The following is a 15671-nucleotide window of genomic DNA, read 5'->3' as shown; positions in this document are numbered from 1 at the left end:
ACATTGGAAATGACCAATTTTTATTTTAAAATCTCTGTTCCATCTGCAGAAGTATAAGTGACTTTTATTAGCCTTTTAAAATAAAGCATAGTCTAAAGCTGCAGTTTTAATGGAAACTAAACAGTTGTTGGGCTCACATGGTGACCAAGCTGTTGATGCCAAGTAACAAATGTCCAAGATTGCAGAGATATTATTTAAACATGCTTGAAAAACAATCCTGAAATTCCCACACAAAGTACCACTTGTCCTGAAGCAGTTGCTTATGGCACATGATTCCCATGTCCATGCAAAACAAATATGGCTCTTCTGAAGTAAGAAACATGAAACATGGATGAATGAATGGTACTAGACTGAGTTATACATATTATCACTCCTAATGTGTCCATCAATCCATGCCCATCAAGCAGCAACTCATTTGGATATGTCATAGCCACAGAAGAGAGATAGAAGCAGTAGATGCTCTGGAGGAGATTTTGCTCTGTATAAAAGGCCACTAATTGAGTAACACTAAGAGTATGTACAGTCTCCATCAATGTTGCCTTTCCTCACAGAGAATGGCTGAAGAGAACAGGGGGAAAACTCTGGTTTTCAATGGGAAAAGGACAACATGGATTTCTCCTTCATCTCTAAAAGAACTTCTCCAGCTGAAAGCTACCTACCCACAAGCACCTCTTGTTATAGGAAATACCTGTGTAGGTAAGTAGATCAAACCCCATTTGTCACATAGTCAGACATGAGGAAATGTGACATGATGGAAGAAGCATAAAGCAAACTATTGAATGCATTCACTGAGAAGAAGCTGCTGAGTACCCTTCCTTCCTGTATATGTATATGTGGGTGGTATGGATACACTATTGCAGTAATAGAAAACAGAAGTTGCTGGAACATTGAGCTGTTCAGTGGTGATACAAAATGTTACAAGCTACCTTTTTAAAGACAATTTACCAGGTATAGACTTAAACAAGAAGGAGAATGAAATAACAGAAAGAGCTGTATTACAACAGGGAACAAAGAGGGAATGTAATTTGAATATGCTTTGTTTATAAAAACCAATCCCAAAGTCCCTAATACAGAAAATGGGCATGCTGAGAAAGTCATGCTTTTTACTGTTTTTATAACAGAAACATCAGTTTTGCTATTCTTTTTATTCGAAAGAGATCGTTAAAAATGTGATTCCCTTACTCTGCAAGAGGATAAATCAACATGAAAGCAATCTATCTTGGGGTTCCACATATAGGTTGCATAGTCCTCGTCTAGCTGTCTAAAATAGCTCTCTAAGGATAGAAGTAGACATGATGATGGCAGTTGTGTTTTCAAGCCCAGAAGTACAAAAGAACACCCTGAATGGCTTCAGGCTTATTATGTACTTACATGCTCATTCCTTTTCTCTCAAAAGTTTATATGCCCATATATGTTACTTCTGGTTGTCTCCAGAACTCATAACAGGTTCATCTGGCAGCTACTCTGCATAGTAAACATTTGCATAGACTGTTTCTGCTGCCCAAGATTTGTTTTTGCCTTCTCTTTCTAATTTTGGTTTTGCCTCTGATTCTAATTTTCTCCCCATTAGGGCTTGATAGGAAACTTCTGGAAGTTTATTATCCCATTTTCCTCCATCCTATAAGGGTTCCAGAACTGCATGTCACCAGCATTGAAGAGAACGGTACATTTCTATTGTAAAACATGTCCATTTCAAATAAGGGGCAAAAGTGATATAATTTTCACAAGTGGTCCTAATTTAGTGACCATAATTGGAACTGGTAACATGATCATTAAGTAAGGTGGTCACTGAGTGAAACCATGACTATGCTTATGATATTACTTTAGCTTTTTTTAACTTTACAGATCTGCAAATGTTGTAAATGTGAGGATCGGTTATGTTACTTTTTTCATCACCACTGTAATTAGGAATGATTGTTAAATGAGACAGTGGCTAAACAGTGTCTAGCATGCACGAATGGCAATAATAAGTGAGCTCCTTGCCAAAGAAGGTCTTTGAATAAAGAAAGGTTTAAAGGTGGTCTTTGCTTAATGACTGTTCATTCAGTAGCCATTCAAAGTTATGGTGGTGCTGAATGAATGGCCTGATCCCAAAGTCACAGCTGTTGTAATTCCCCTGTAATCCCTTGATCAAAATTCTGATGCTTAGCTGCCCACTTGCACTTATGACCACAGGGGAATTTCAATTCCCCCTCCTGCCCATTCCCCATTCCTGCAAAGTGCACACCTCAGTGGTGGTGGTAGCACCTGCAGTGCTGGATCTGAAGTAAAGACGTGGAGCCTTCTGCAGTTTCAGCTGGCTGCCACCATCCCCTGGCCGTTACTTCTGCTGTAGTGTTCCTGGCACTGCCGAGGAGTGTCATCTGAAGTCTAACCCCATGGTCAGCTACCACAGTGCTGCAGCACACAACCCCCAATGCCCCTGATATTCTATGCACTCCACTGGCCTACTGATCCCAGCTGACTTCTGACTTCTTTTTCCTCTGCTGTGGACAAGGCATGCCCAGCCTGACCCACTATGAGTAGTTGCATGCCCACGTAAATATCATGTTCTCTCATAATTGTTCTTTAGCAGAGTAGGCTTTACTTGTTATTCCATTGTAAAGGCTGCATATCACATTGCATCCAATGTAATGACAGCACAGAAATATGACTTAGTTGAGACTGCAGATCTGCCTGCCTGCCTGCCTGCCTGCCTCTCTCTCTCTCTCTCTCTCTCTCTCTCTCTCTCTCTCTCTCTTTCAGTTGACACTTTGCATTGTTATTGTTACTGTTATTGTTTCTAATTTTCCTATTAATCATGCTCTTTGAAAATTCTTTGATTTCAGGCATACTAATAGGAGCAGCCACCCGCTTTGCCCAGTTGAGAGACTTACTATTAAGCATTGTCTCAGAGCTCCCAATGGAGAAGACCAAGATTTACTGCACCCTCTTGAAGCAACTGAGGACTCTGGCTGGAGAACAGATCAGAAGCCTGGCTGTGTGTTTTCTACATGATTTTCATTCCCAATATGCACATCTTTCATCTCATTAGCTCTACACATCTCCACAAGCTATTCCCCAGCCTATTATCTCCAGAGAATATAAGAGCAGGATTCATCTATTTCTAGCAATCTAGCATGGACTACTTGTCAAAAAGTGGCAGGCAATTGTGAGAAGAGAAATATCTATGTAATATTTTTCTTCCACAACCTATAGAAAAAAATCCACTAGCAGGAAAGTACCCATTCCCATATTCAATCCACGTGTTGTTCTGATATCTAGCTTAGAGAGTTACAAGTCCATTTATTGGCCCCAACCAGGGGTGGGAATCAAATTTCTTAACAAACGTTTCTGTGGGTGTGGCCTAATTTGTGGGTGTGGTTTGGTCATGTGACTGGCTGGACATGGCTTGTATGTAAATATTATAAATATTTATGTAAATATTGATTTTTTTAATAAAAAAGAGCAACTTTTACCCAAAAGCAGGCAAAGCAGGGAGGCAGACTGAGTTCTCACAGAATCACCCTTAGAGATCTCTCTATCTGCAATTGGCTACCTGAATCTGTCACATAAAATTTGCTTGCAAGCAAACTCATAACATTTGCTAGCAAGCAAACTCACAAAATTAACTCACAATCCACCATGTATGTAAATATTGAATTTTTTATTTTTACAAAAGAGCAACTTTTACCCAAAGGCAGGTAAAGCAAGCAGGCAGATTGAGTTGCTCACAGAATCACAGATCTACTTAGAGATCTATCTGCAATTGGCTACCTGAGTCTGCACTGAAAAGCTTCAGTCCTAAGCAGGGGTGGGTTCTGTCCACCTCTGTAGAACCGGTAGCTCTGAAGAGCAGCAGAACTGGTAGCTGGTTCTTGTAGAACCGGTAGCTCTGAAGAGCAGCAGACATAGAACTGGTTCTATGTCTGCTGATGTTTTTGCCCATCCACCCGCCCTGGCTCTTACCTGATCTTTATTTCCTGATTTTTCAACTTCAGCTGCCAAACAAGGCACAGCTGCAGTTAAAAAAGCAGGAAAAAGGGCTGTTTCAAGGCTGCTTCTCCGCACGCAGTGTGCTGATGACAATCTACAGGCATGCGCGCGGCTTTTACATTAGCTAGAAAGCAAGAAATCCAAGGATTTCCTGCTTTCTGGCTAATCTAAATCTCCTGGCAGAGCAGAACAGTTGATGGTCGGGAGAAAAAAAGAAAAAATAGCAACTTACCAAGCCAGGCAAGTTGGATGGCTCACATGCCAGGTAAGGAGTGAGTGGGCAGGGAGGGGAGAGGCTAGCCAGTGGAGCAATTTGCCGGTTCTCCAAACTGCAGACAATCATATCGTGTGTGTGCAGCATTTGCAAGAAATCATCAGCTGTGCCACCTGGACAGCTGACAAGCACTGTGCTCAGGTGCGCAGCATTTGAAAATCCTCTTGTTTCCTGCTTTTTCAACCTCAGCTCTGCCACACAAAGCAGCTGAGGAGGGAAAAGCAGGGAATAAAGGACAGCCTAGAGCCCAGGCAGGCAGGTGGGCCAAACACTGAACTGATTCAGTGTCAGCTGCTCTTTGCAACTACAGGTTCTATAGAACTGGGCTGATCCGGTAGCATCCCACCCCTGGCCCCAACCAAGAAACCCCAATCTAGCAATTGAAATTCAAATGGTAATTTTTTTTACAGGTCTTTTCTTTTAAGAATTAAAGAAGAATTCTTGAGTGATTCATTGATTGGCAAGCTATACAAGCCAATTCAGTATTCATGAGACACAAGACTGATATTATTCCTAACCTCAAATGATAAAATGTGCATTGTGACATCACAATACAATTTCAGCCATTTTGTACTTGCATTGCAATGTTATATAGAAATATATAAAAGGTGAAAACTCCATTATCACAGTTTTCATAACATCCTCCCAGCAGGCTCTCCTATAAAATTATCAATGTTACAAAGCATTTACTTAAATAAATATAATGGGAAAAGTTACAATATGAATAAAAATAATCTAGACAGTAGAGATGAGGTAATTTTTATTGAATATGTTGCAGTAATTTTCAGCTATAATGTAGGAGACATTTGCATTAACAGATCCCTTTGAATTCAGTGGGACTTCTGAATACAGATATACAAGATTTTACTGCCAACATTTGAAAATTGCTATTATTATTGAACAAGGCTAAAATTACTGTTATATGTTGAATAAGGTTACTTGACTAACTTGATACTCTATGAATAAAAAAGACCTCTATTTTCTTATCATTGTATTTCAAATCTGTATGGAGATGTGGGCAAGAAGCAAATAAGCCTTATTCCTCAGTCTTTAGGAGGACACATTGTAAGCAGAGGATCCACCTGGGATTTGAACCCTGTCCTGGCAGCTGGGAAAGCTATTCTCTATTTGGCATCAGAAGGTAAATATAAAGCATCCTGATATTTGTATTTATGCGGTGTGCAAACTAGACTGCCTAATCTTGTGAGCCCCATCTGTGTTGAGCCAACAGCCATACTAGCTGTGAATTCTGACGTTCTAGTCCCAGCAAACTTAGAGGGCACCTGATAAATGGAAAGGCTGGTATATTCCCATAAGATTATGGGGTAATATTGCAATTATAAATATTATAAGTGTTACTAGTGACCTCTCACATTTTAAATGCTAGAAATAAATTAAAGCATGCTTAATTGGTCTCAGTTTTTCCCGGATGCTGCAAATAGCAGCAATTCCTAAACAGTGAAGAGGATGGAAGGAAAGGGGAGGGGAGACTTTGCACTTCAGAAATGTACTTTGCTTCAGGGGTGGGATTCAAATTTTTTAACAACTGGTTCTGTGGGCATGGCTTGATGGGCGTGGCTAGGTGGCCATGTGACTGGGTGGGTGTGGCCAACTTGACATCACTCACATTGAAGGGCGCTTCTCCTCGCCTGGCCTCTTGTGACCATGGGAATGCTGCAACAGTTGTAAGTGTGAAAAACAGTCATAAGTCACTTTTTTCAGTGCCATTGTAACTTTGAATGGTCACTAAATGAACTGTTATAAGTCAAGGCTTACCTGTACAAAAATACAAAAACCTTCTTTGCTTGTAAAAAGCTGCCCTAAATACCAATCATTAGATTAAAAATACCTGCAAGCTGGAGTTACAAATCAGGCAGGGTGCCAGAACATCTTGAGGAATTAAAATAGTTCAAATGCAATGATAACTATCAGCAGCCAACTCTTGCTCATAAAGTGAAACCCTTTAACAGAGAGGTCATTTAAGCTCTCCAGAAAGAGTACACCCAGGAGAAGCAATCCTTAGATCAATTTGCACCACTTAACGACACCACCTAGTCTCACTCACCTCACAAGGAAATCATCCAGATTTAAGGAAAGATCACATGCCCCCCAAAAGGCAGTAAAAAAACAGTGCCAAGCTTGTATCCTGCCTCTTGGAAGTACAGCCCAAAAGGACAGTGCCAAGAACCTTTAAAGCAGTGAGGAAGACCCCCTCCCCAAATAGAAAAAGAAACTATGAGGCAGGAAAAAATTCAAACACAATACAAATAATTAAATCACAACAGTAGCTGTTGCTTATTAAACCAATTACCAGACCAAATAGACACAGGCTAGTGCCAGATTTCTCAACCCAGTTTCTTTTCAGGAACAGAGATTAACCTTTTTCCTTCCAAACAAAGCCGAATAGGGAAAATTATCCCATCAATAAACACAGGATTAAACGTCACCAAGCACAGAATTAAACTTCACCAAAAACTACTTTTAGACCAAAACTCAGAAAGGGTTTGTAAACTCATGTTTGAATGTTAATCTTTCTAGCTAGCCAAGAAGCCTTGCTGAATGTCACTCATCTTGGTTTCTTGTCATTAAAAACTTATTTCCGGCAGCTCTGCTTCATTATTCAATTATTTCTTCAAAGTGCTGATCCCTGCTGGAAGAACTCTAACAGGGGAGTATTTTTCCCCAAGAATCTCCATTCCTGCAGGCATATATAGTAGATTGGGACATAGAAAACTCTGGGTACAGTGTCAGTGGGAATCAGAGATCACGGCCAACAAATTTGGAAAAAATAGAATTATTCATTGTCAGCAGTCATACAAATGTGAAAAATTATTCAAAATGATAGAATAATTCATTGCCTGCGTAAATGCTTCTCTTGGGCATATCAGTATTTTTCTCTTTTGTGTGGTCTGACAGAGCACTTTCTCTCAAAATCATTACTTCCTCTATCAGATGGTACACGGAAGATTCCACTAAATGATGAATTCCTTGAACGAATGCCTCAAGCAGACCTTTTTAAAAATGAAGTTGTTGTCTCTGTTTTTATTCCATTCTCAAAGGAAGTAAGTCCATGCATTTTTCTCCATCTCTGATCACATGGCCTGTGGAAAAACTAGCATGCACAGTGTTGAGAACTAACCACACATTGTGGTATACTTTGTCCAGCCCATATTGAGATTTTTATCTCTTTTCCTTTTCACTATACTAGCATACGTAACCCAAATATTTTAGAAAACTGTTCCTCTCATTATTCAGAGTACAAGTTGAAACTGTACAAGGTTTGGATGGAGGAGAAATTCTGGAGGGATGGGGTGGGGGTTAGGTGGGTTAAAGTAATGCTATTCATAGGACTATAATATTAGTAGTTGGGCTCAATGTCTTGGTGACATTTTCTTGTTTAAAAGCATTAATTATGCCACATATCGCTTGGCTCTGTTTCTTTCATAGGCAGATGTTTTCAAGATAGGCATTTTTTTCACATGTGAACTAAATAAATGAAAGAAAGAAAGAAAGAAAGAAAGAAAGAAAGAAAGAAAGAAAGAAAGAAAGAAAGAAAGAAAGAAAGAAAGAAAGAAAAAAAAGAAAGAAAGAGCATTTAAGAAAGAGCATTTGAGTATGTAAAATTCTCTTTCTTCCTTCTGCCAGAATGAATTTATATCAGCCTTCCGACAGGCAGATCGTAGAAGAAATGCACTCTCGGTGACAAATTCTGCAATGAAAGTCCTTTTCCAATCAGGCACAGATGTCATTCAGGATCTAACTATTTTATACGGAGGCATTGATTGTACAACTGTGAGTGCACGGAATTCCTGCCAGAAGCTCATTGGAAGGTATAAGTCAATGATACTATTTATTATTTACACAGAGGACTCAGAGAACATGGGTTAATGAAATTGTGATGAAGCCCCATCTAATATGAAAGAGAAATGTTCCTTCTCCAGTGGGGTGGCCTCTTGTTTTCTTCCTTCTGAACTCTCTGTGTTGCCCTAAGGTCCTCCTGAAGATTCTTCAACTTTTTTGGACAGATTTAAGAGGTTGCAGGAAAGGAGTAAATTTGAACATCCAATAATTTTAATAATAGCAGAACTAGTAGCTGTAATTTCACATGGTTGTATGTAATAATAATTCAACTAATATAATCTGCCTATCCCAAGTCCTTGGGTAAAAAATCCAAATCCAATCTAAATGTTTGGCTGATGTTTCCTGTACATTTCCCAGATCTGTTTCAGAACACTCACTGTCCACCTCTGTAGAACTGGTAGCTCTGAACATCAGCAGACATAGAACTGGGTCTATGTCTGCTGATGTTTTTGCCCACCCGCCCACTCGGGATCTTACCTGACCTTTATTTCCTGTTTTTTCAACTTCAGCTGCCGTGCGAGGCACAGCTGCAGTTAAAAAAGCAGGAGAAAAGGGCTTTTTCAAAGGCTGCTTCTCTGCACGCAACGTGCTGATGACGATTTACAGGCACGTGCCCACAGCGTGCAGGAAAGCACATCGTAAATCACCGAAACTCGTAAATCACTGAACCGGTAGTTAACCCTGTCAGATCCCACCCCTGCACTGGCACAATAGCTAGAGATTTCCATAGGAGGACAGTGTCATATTACTAACTTTATGTATGCTAATAATTATCCCAAAATAAAAGCACAGAATTAGCTCCGCATTCTCAAAAAGTTTATTGTGTAAATCTTGAATTTGTCATTGCTATATTCAATAGTATTGCTACAACTGTCAACAATGATGTAAGCAGTGAGGTTACAGTGCAGGATTGTACAGGTAGTCCTCAACTTACGACCTCAATTGAGCCCAAAATTTTAGTGGTTAAGCAAGATATTTGTTAAGTGGGTCTTGCCCCATTTTACGACCTGTCTTGCCTTAAGTGAATCACTGTAGTTGTTTAGTTAGTAATACAGTTGTTACGTGAATCTGGCTTTTTCCTTAATTTTGCTCGTCAGAAGGTCACAAAAAGTGATCACATGATCCTGGGATACTGCAACCATCATAAATTGCCAAACATCTGAATTTTTATCACATGACCGTGGGGATGCTGCACTGGTCATAAGTGTGAAAAACGGTCATAAGTCATTTTTTTCAGTGCAGTTGTTACTTTGAACTGTCATTAAATGAACTGCTGTAAGTCAAGGACTTCCTATATTTGGAGGGGCTTATTGCTGCTCGTTTAAATTTTCCCTTCTGCACTTTGCTCATCTAAGCATGCTTGATTTATGACTTTTCCCTCCCAGAAACTGGAATGAACAGATGCTGAATGAAGCTTGCCAGTTAATTCTTGAAGAAATCACACTCTCTCCCTCTGCACCTGGTGGAAAAGTAGAATACAGACGCACTATGCTCATCAGTTTCTTCTTCCGATTCTATCTGAAAGTGCTACATGATTTAAAAAATATGGTAAATAATAGACTTTCTGTACACCCAAATGTTTTTTCCAAAGCTATTTCGATGATAAAATTGCCTTGGTGGCCTGGGACTGGCTGCTCACATTTTCCTTTATAAGCAAGCTCCGTAAAAGGTGTGTGCTAGGTCTGCCATCTTTTCAACCAGACTTTCTTATTGTAATTTTAAAATCAGATGGGCCTGTCTACATTAACTATTAAAAGGTTTAGCTTCACAAAATAATCAATGTTTATCAAATATCAAAATGCATCAATAATTTGATAAAACAGCATTTTTTGTATCAGCAATTTGATGATATAGACATCCATAGTGGCTAAGAATAGAAATGAAACCAATAAAAATTTAACTTCATCAGTTAAATTTATACAGAAACATTTAGGACTATAATGGGGATACAGAAAATTGTAACTCTACTGCCATCTAGTCATTGTCTGAATTTGAACAGCTCAGATATGGGGGTAATCCTAGGAAGCTTTCACCAAGAACAGCTGTGTAAATTAGACTTATGTCTCCGCAGATGCTATGCTTTCTGATAGTAATTATTCACCATGCTTGCACATAGGCTGACATCAGGTTACTACATATTTATTATAGTTATGAAAATAAGCATAGACTTTCATAACCATATATATCTGTCCTTTGACTCCAGATTTCTACTCTAAAACATATCCATATATAAAAAAATAATCTATTAGGAAATATTTTGCTAACATGGTTAATTGAATAGAACTAGATTGGAATAAACTAAAATTTGATTTAACCTTTTAGTTGCATTAATCTAAACCTTTTAGTTGCATTAATTGTTTTGGCCAATATAATTTTCAGAGTCTTAAATGACACTACTGTAAATTAAAATCATAATATTCTGCTATAATACATCAGGAACAGTGGTGGGATTCAATTTTTTTTCACTATTGGTTCTGTGGGCGTGGCTTGGTGGGCGTGGCAGGGGAAGGATACTGTCAAATCTCCAGATAGAAGTAGCATTTGCCAGTTCTCCAAACTACTCAAAATTTCTGCTACCAGTTCTCCAGAACTGGTCAGAACCTGCTGAATACCACCTCTGATCAGGAAGCTCTTCTGATTTTGCACTTTTGTCTGATTCTAGGCAGATTGTGGTTAATCTGAACTTGGGAAACAAGCTAATTTCACATCGTACTTTATGATATGGTGTTGTATCAACTCCTTCCAGTTTAGAATTTAAACTTGATCAATGGTAAATTTGAATCTAAAATATAAATAGACAACTTCCAATGTTCTTTCCATTCTCTACCACAAATAAAACACTACTTAGTGAAGCTAGAAGAGATAAAATAAGTTGATTTTTATAATGCTAAATGATTGTTAATATTACAATGAATATAACAGTACTCTTTTGACTTTGGATTTCCCTCTAGCAAAATCAGTTTTGAAATATTGGTATAATATATTAAATGAATTCCTAACTTCCTACAGTTTCCAGACAACTATCCTAATTTACCGAAGGAATGCATGAGTGCTTTAGGTGAATTCTGTGATACACCACCAAAGGGCATGCAAGTATACCAGGTCAGTGAAGTCAGTTTTAAAGAGTTATGTGTAGATAAAAAATATGTTTTTCTAAATAGCCAAGAATATCTCAATCAGTTAACAGAAATGATCCTACAAAAATGGGAAGGGGAATTTGTGGCTTGGCTAATTACTCACCTAGTTCTGGAAGGTGAGGGTATTTTGCTCTTGCTCTAGAAATCTGGGCTTTCTGCTATTACTGGGAATATTTTCCAAGTTACGTACATAATAGTCAGACAATATATGATGTAGGTGCCCAATGAGGTCTTTGCAAGTGACAGTGATCCTTCCAACACACACATTGATGCCTATCAAATTATCTGCTTTACTTAGTTTTATTTTTAAAAAATGTTTCTGTTTTCAAAACATGAGTGGGATAGGGAAATATTGCAAAACAAAGTGCAGTCCCAGTTGTAATCTACACTTGCAACAATGTCTCTCAGGCCCACATAGATGCCAGAGGCATTCTTAGAAAAGAAAATGGGGTGAACCTACAGCCCGGTGGTTGTAGGTTCTGTATATGTGGGTATTGTGACTGTTTGAACCATTTTGTAACTATGCATTTACGTTCTCACTAGTTCACATGTGGTTATTGGTTCACCAAAATAAGGAACTCTAAAATAAGTAGAAATGTAACCTTTTTCTCAGGAACAAAATAGAAAGGGGTTTATAAATGCCATTTTTCAATAGTTTCAGTGACTTCCTATTATGTGACAGGATATAGATCCTCAACAGCCTCCTCAGGACCCTGTGGGACGTCCCATCAAGCATGAGTCTGGTATTAAGCATGCCACTGGTGAAGCTGTCTATGTTGACGACATGGAACCAGCAGAAGGGCAACTGTACATGGCAGTGGTGACCAGCACACGGGCCCATGCCAAAATTCTGTAAGTAACATGAAAGAAGAGGCATGAGAAATGTGTATTTGGGGCCATATTTCCACAGGTTCAGAACACACTTTAAATCTGTTTAAAAGTTTTAAGTTTATCTGTGGTCAGGGTCAAAAGTGAAGGTTATGAATAAAAAGTAAATGAAAAGAGAGATGTTCAGGATCCAATTCTTTAAAATAAGAGTAGAAAACAATTTGCAGGCACTAGATTTTCTTGTTCACCATATTCATCTCACAAGAAATCCATTCTTAATTTTTACAGGTTTCCTTGTCTTTTCCCTACTTCCAATGTTTGTTTATTTTATTTCATAATTAGTTTTACAAAATGATACACAAAAAGAAAAAAGGGAAATAAAAAATACAAGAAACTGTAAATGAAACAGAAAAAAAGAAATGTTACAAAATTTCTAAACATTGCATATTTGAAGTTTTCAGCAGTACATAAGTGTCTCATTTCAAAAGAATAAATAGTATAAAATAAAATCTCTGATATAATCTATGCCACATACACTCATCATTTTTTTTATTAGTATATCAAAATGTGAGACTGAATTTGGAAAATGAGTTTGGAGTTTTTGTGTTCTATTACCACCTCAGGCACAAAGACTTTGGGCTAGTTGCTGTCTCTTAGCTCATTTTGAAAGGCATTTTAATGATTTCTTCCCTTTGAACAACAGGCTCAGTCTCAATTAGGGCACTGTTTGTTTATTGTTAACTGGGTAAAATCAGAAACTGGAGCCCGAAGACAATTTGTAGACTACCTGGTATAGTCTTAAATTGCTTGGAATGATAGATAAAGAAAAGTATGTACCTAATTTTTATCATTGATCTTTACTTTAGGTCACAAAACAAGTACTCTATGTACTGTACATTAGAGACATCATCTAACCAATTCCTTGGACTGAGCTGAATGGGACATATTTCTTCTTTTTTTTTCCAGGGCCATTGATTTATCAGAAGCCTTGAAAGAACCAGGTGTGGTTGATGTAGTAACAGCTCGAGACATTCCAGGGAAAAATGGTGATGGCAAAGAGGATGTGTTTGCAAACGATGAAGTAATTCTTGTTTTGATATTTTATTTCCATGTAACAGTCTAGCTGGCAACTCTAAAACAGGCATAGGAAGGCTGCTCCTAATAAATCTTCTCGGTTCTTTTGATGCTTGGCTCAAGGCTCATGATTTAATTAGGGCAATCGCTGGAATCCTGAAACAAGCTTTATGCACAACTTATGCCAATATTAGTTAGTATAGGAGTTTCTTCCTGTTCTAGGGTTTCTTTACCCAAGATACAGATTTATAATTACAGGTAGTCCTCAGTTTACAACAGCAATTGAGCTCAAAATTTCCATTATGAAGCAAGGCAGTTCTTAAGTGAGTATTGTCTCATTTTATGACCTCTTTGCCACAGTTCTTAAGCGAATCACTGCAGTTGCTAAGTGAATAATGCAGCAAATCTGGTTTCCTTGATTGACTTTGCTTGTCAGGAGCCAGCTGTCAGGAGCCAGCTAAGAAGATTAGAAATGGTAATCACATGATTCCAGGATAGTGCAATTCTCATAGATACATGCCAGTTGCCAAGGATCTGAATTTTGATCATCACATGACCTTGGGAATGCTGCAACAGTTGCACGTGTGCAAACTGGTCATATGTCACTTTTTAAAGTTGCATTGTTACTTTGAATGATCACTAAATAAATGGTTGTAAGTAGAGGACTACCTGTATCCTGCTTGCTCAACCTTTTAGAATAATGGAAATTATTGATTTTGGTGAAATAAGCTAACATGGAAAATTTTTGTGACTATCAAAATATCATTTATATGTGCTTCATCGACTACAAGAAAGTCTTCTATTGTGTTGATCATGGGAAGCTATGGAAAGCCCTACAAGACCTGGGGATACCAGCACATCTGATCAACTTGGCAAAATCACAAATCAGGAAGTCACTCCGCAAATATCCTATGGAGACTCCGATTGGTTTAAGATAGAGAAAGGAATGACAAGGTTGCATTCTTTCCCCTTTCTTATTGAATCTGTATGTTGAAATGATCACGAGGAAGCTAGATTTCTAAGAATCAATAATCTGGGTAAAGATTGGAGGTGTCAGGGTTCCAACCAATACGAAGAAGAAACATCAACAATTTTCGATATCCTGACAATACAAGTCTCCTATAAAAAAAACAAAGAAGGCCTGGAACATCTGATCAAGGAGATCAAAGAAGAAAGTGAGAATTTTGGTCTCTTCCTGAACATTAAAAAGACCACTGCAAAGACTGGAAATGTCAAAATGGAAATTGATTGTAAAGAGATAGAATGTTTGGAAAAATTCTGTTTCCTGGGGTTGCAATTCGCTCAAAGTGGTGAACGCAGCGCAGAAATAAAATGTTTGATTGCAATGGGTCACATAGCAATGATGAACATGAGCCGAATATGGAAAAGCCTGGCAATCAGCCTGGCAACCAAATGTAGGTTAGTCCACTCTATTGTGTTTCCCGTAGCTACCTGTAAGCAAGACAGAAAGAAAATTAGTTTGTTTGAGTTGTGGTGCTGGAGAAGGCTTCTGCGTATTCCTTAGACAGCAAAGGTGACCCACAAGCAAGTACTGAAGCACAATAACACCATGTCACTAGAAAGAAAAATCACAAAACTGTGTCTCACTTATTTTTACTGTGTCGTGTGGGAGAATTCACTGGAGAAAGCAATTGTGTTGTGAAGAGTTAGTGGTAAAAGGAAGCTAGACTGCCAAATTTATTTTATTTATTTATTTATTTGATTTGTCAATCACTTACAAGATAACAGGTATAAGTATAAACATAGTTTTGAATACATGAGATGGATACGTATAAGAAAAATAAAAAAAGACAATAGGACAGGAATGGTAGGCACGATTAGCGCGCTTATGCACGCCCCCTACGAGATAACATCAGATAGAGCATACAAAAACTCAAAGAAACAGTGCAAGAAGTTGTGGACAGACCTGGCGCATAGAATTGCCAAGACTCAGACATGACTGAATGGATAACATCATCATCACCACCAAACTAACAAATCAAGCAAGGAGAAATAACTATTGATTTGAGCACTCCCTCTCCCATAGGAGCAGTCAAAGATTTCCACACAACTCTTCAGGAGAATATTAGGGGTGCCCATGATCTATGGGAAGGGGAGAGAAAAATATGTTCTACCCACCTGGGAATTTTGGTTTTAAAAAGATAAATAATCTTACAAAACATTTATAAACTGTATTGTATTCAAAAGTCATGCAGTCTCTATGGTTTGGGTTTCATGCAGGTAATATTCATTGGGCATATTATATGTGGTGTCGTCGCAACATCCTTTGAGTGTGCAAAAGAAGCTGCAAAAAAAGTAAAGATTGACTATCAAGATCTGGAAGTGATTCTGACAATTGAGGTAAACATTTGGGAAACTTTTTGTATTTTAGTGATTATTTGCCTTAACTGTTTAACTAAGATCACAGCCCCTATAGCCTATCAGCAAACCTGCAATGATGCTGTTTTTTGACCACTGCTTTTCAATGCCAAGCTGTCTGCAATGTGGTCTCCCTCAGTTGC

The 15671-nt window shown here is 38.3% G+C and overlaps 1 protein-coding gene across 1 annotated transcript in view; it reads left to right on the top strand.

The window, feature by feature from the left end:
• AOX1 (aldehyde oxidase 1) overlaps nt 1–15671 on the top strand; it is an 88348-nt gene that overhangs the window by 22555 nt on the left and 50122 nt on the right. The window contains exons 9-19 of the mRNA XM_026667922.2: nt 552–696; nt 1571–1663; nt 2829–2980; nt 5297–5390; nt 7202–7311; nt 7895–8079; nt 9496–9658; nt 11120–11212; nt 11930–12099; nt 13042–13156; nt 15391–15510. Coding sequence (XP_026523707.2) covers nt 552–696; nt 1571–1663; nt 2829–2980; nt 5297–5390; nt 7202–7311; nt 7895–8079; nt 9496–9658; nt 11120–11212; nt 11930–12099; nt 13042–13156; nt 15391–15510 — 1440 coding nt within the window. The remainder of the gene's footprint in view (nt 1–551; nt 697–1570; nt 1664–2828; nt 2981–5296; nt 5391–7201; nt 7312–7894; nt 8080–9495; nt 9659–11119; nt 11213–11929; nt 12100–13041; nt 13157–15390; nt 15511–15671) is intronic.

The sequence above is a fragment of the Notechis scutatus genome, chromosome 1 (assembly GCF_049901735.1).
Source record: "Notechis scutatus isolate UNSWTSFEM ecotype Mainland chromosome 1, rNotScu1.2, whole genome shotgun sequence".
Taxonomy (NCBI): domain Eukaryota; kingdom Metazoa; phylum Chordata; class Lepidosauria; order Squamata; family Elapidae; genus Notechis; species Notechis scutatus.
Note: the sequence above shows the minus strand (reverse complement) of the source record. Positions and strands in the feature narration are given on the sequence as shown.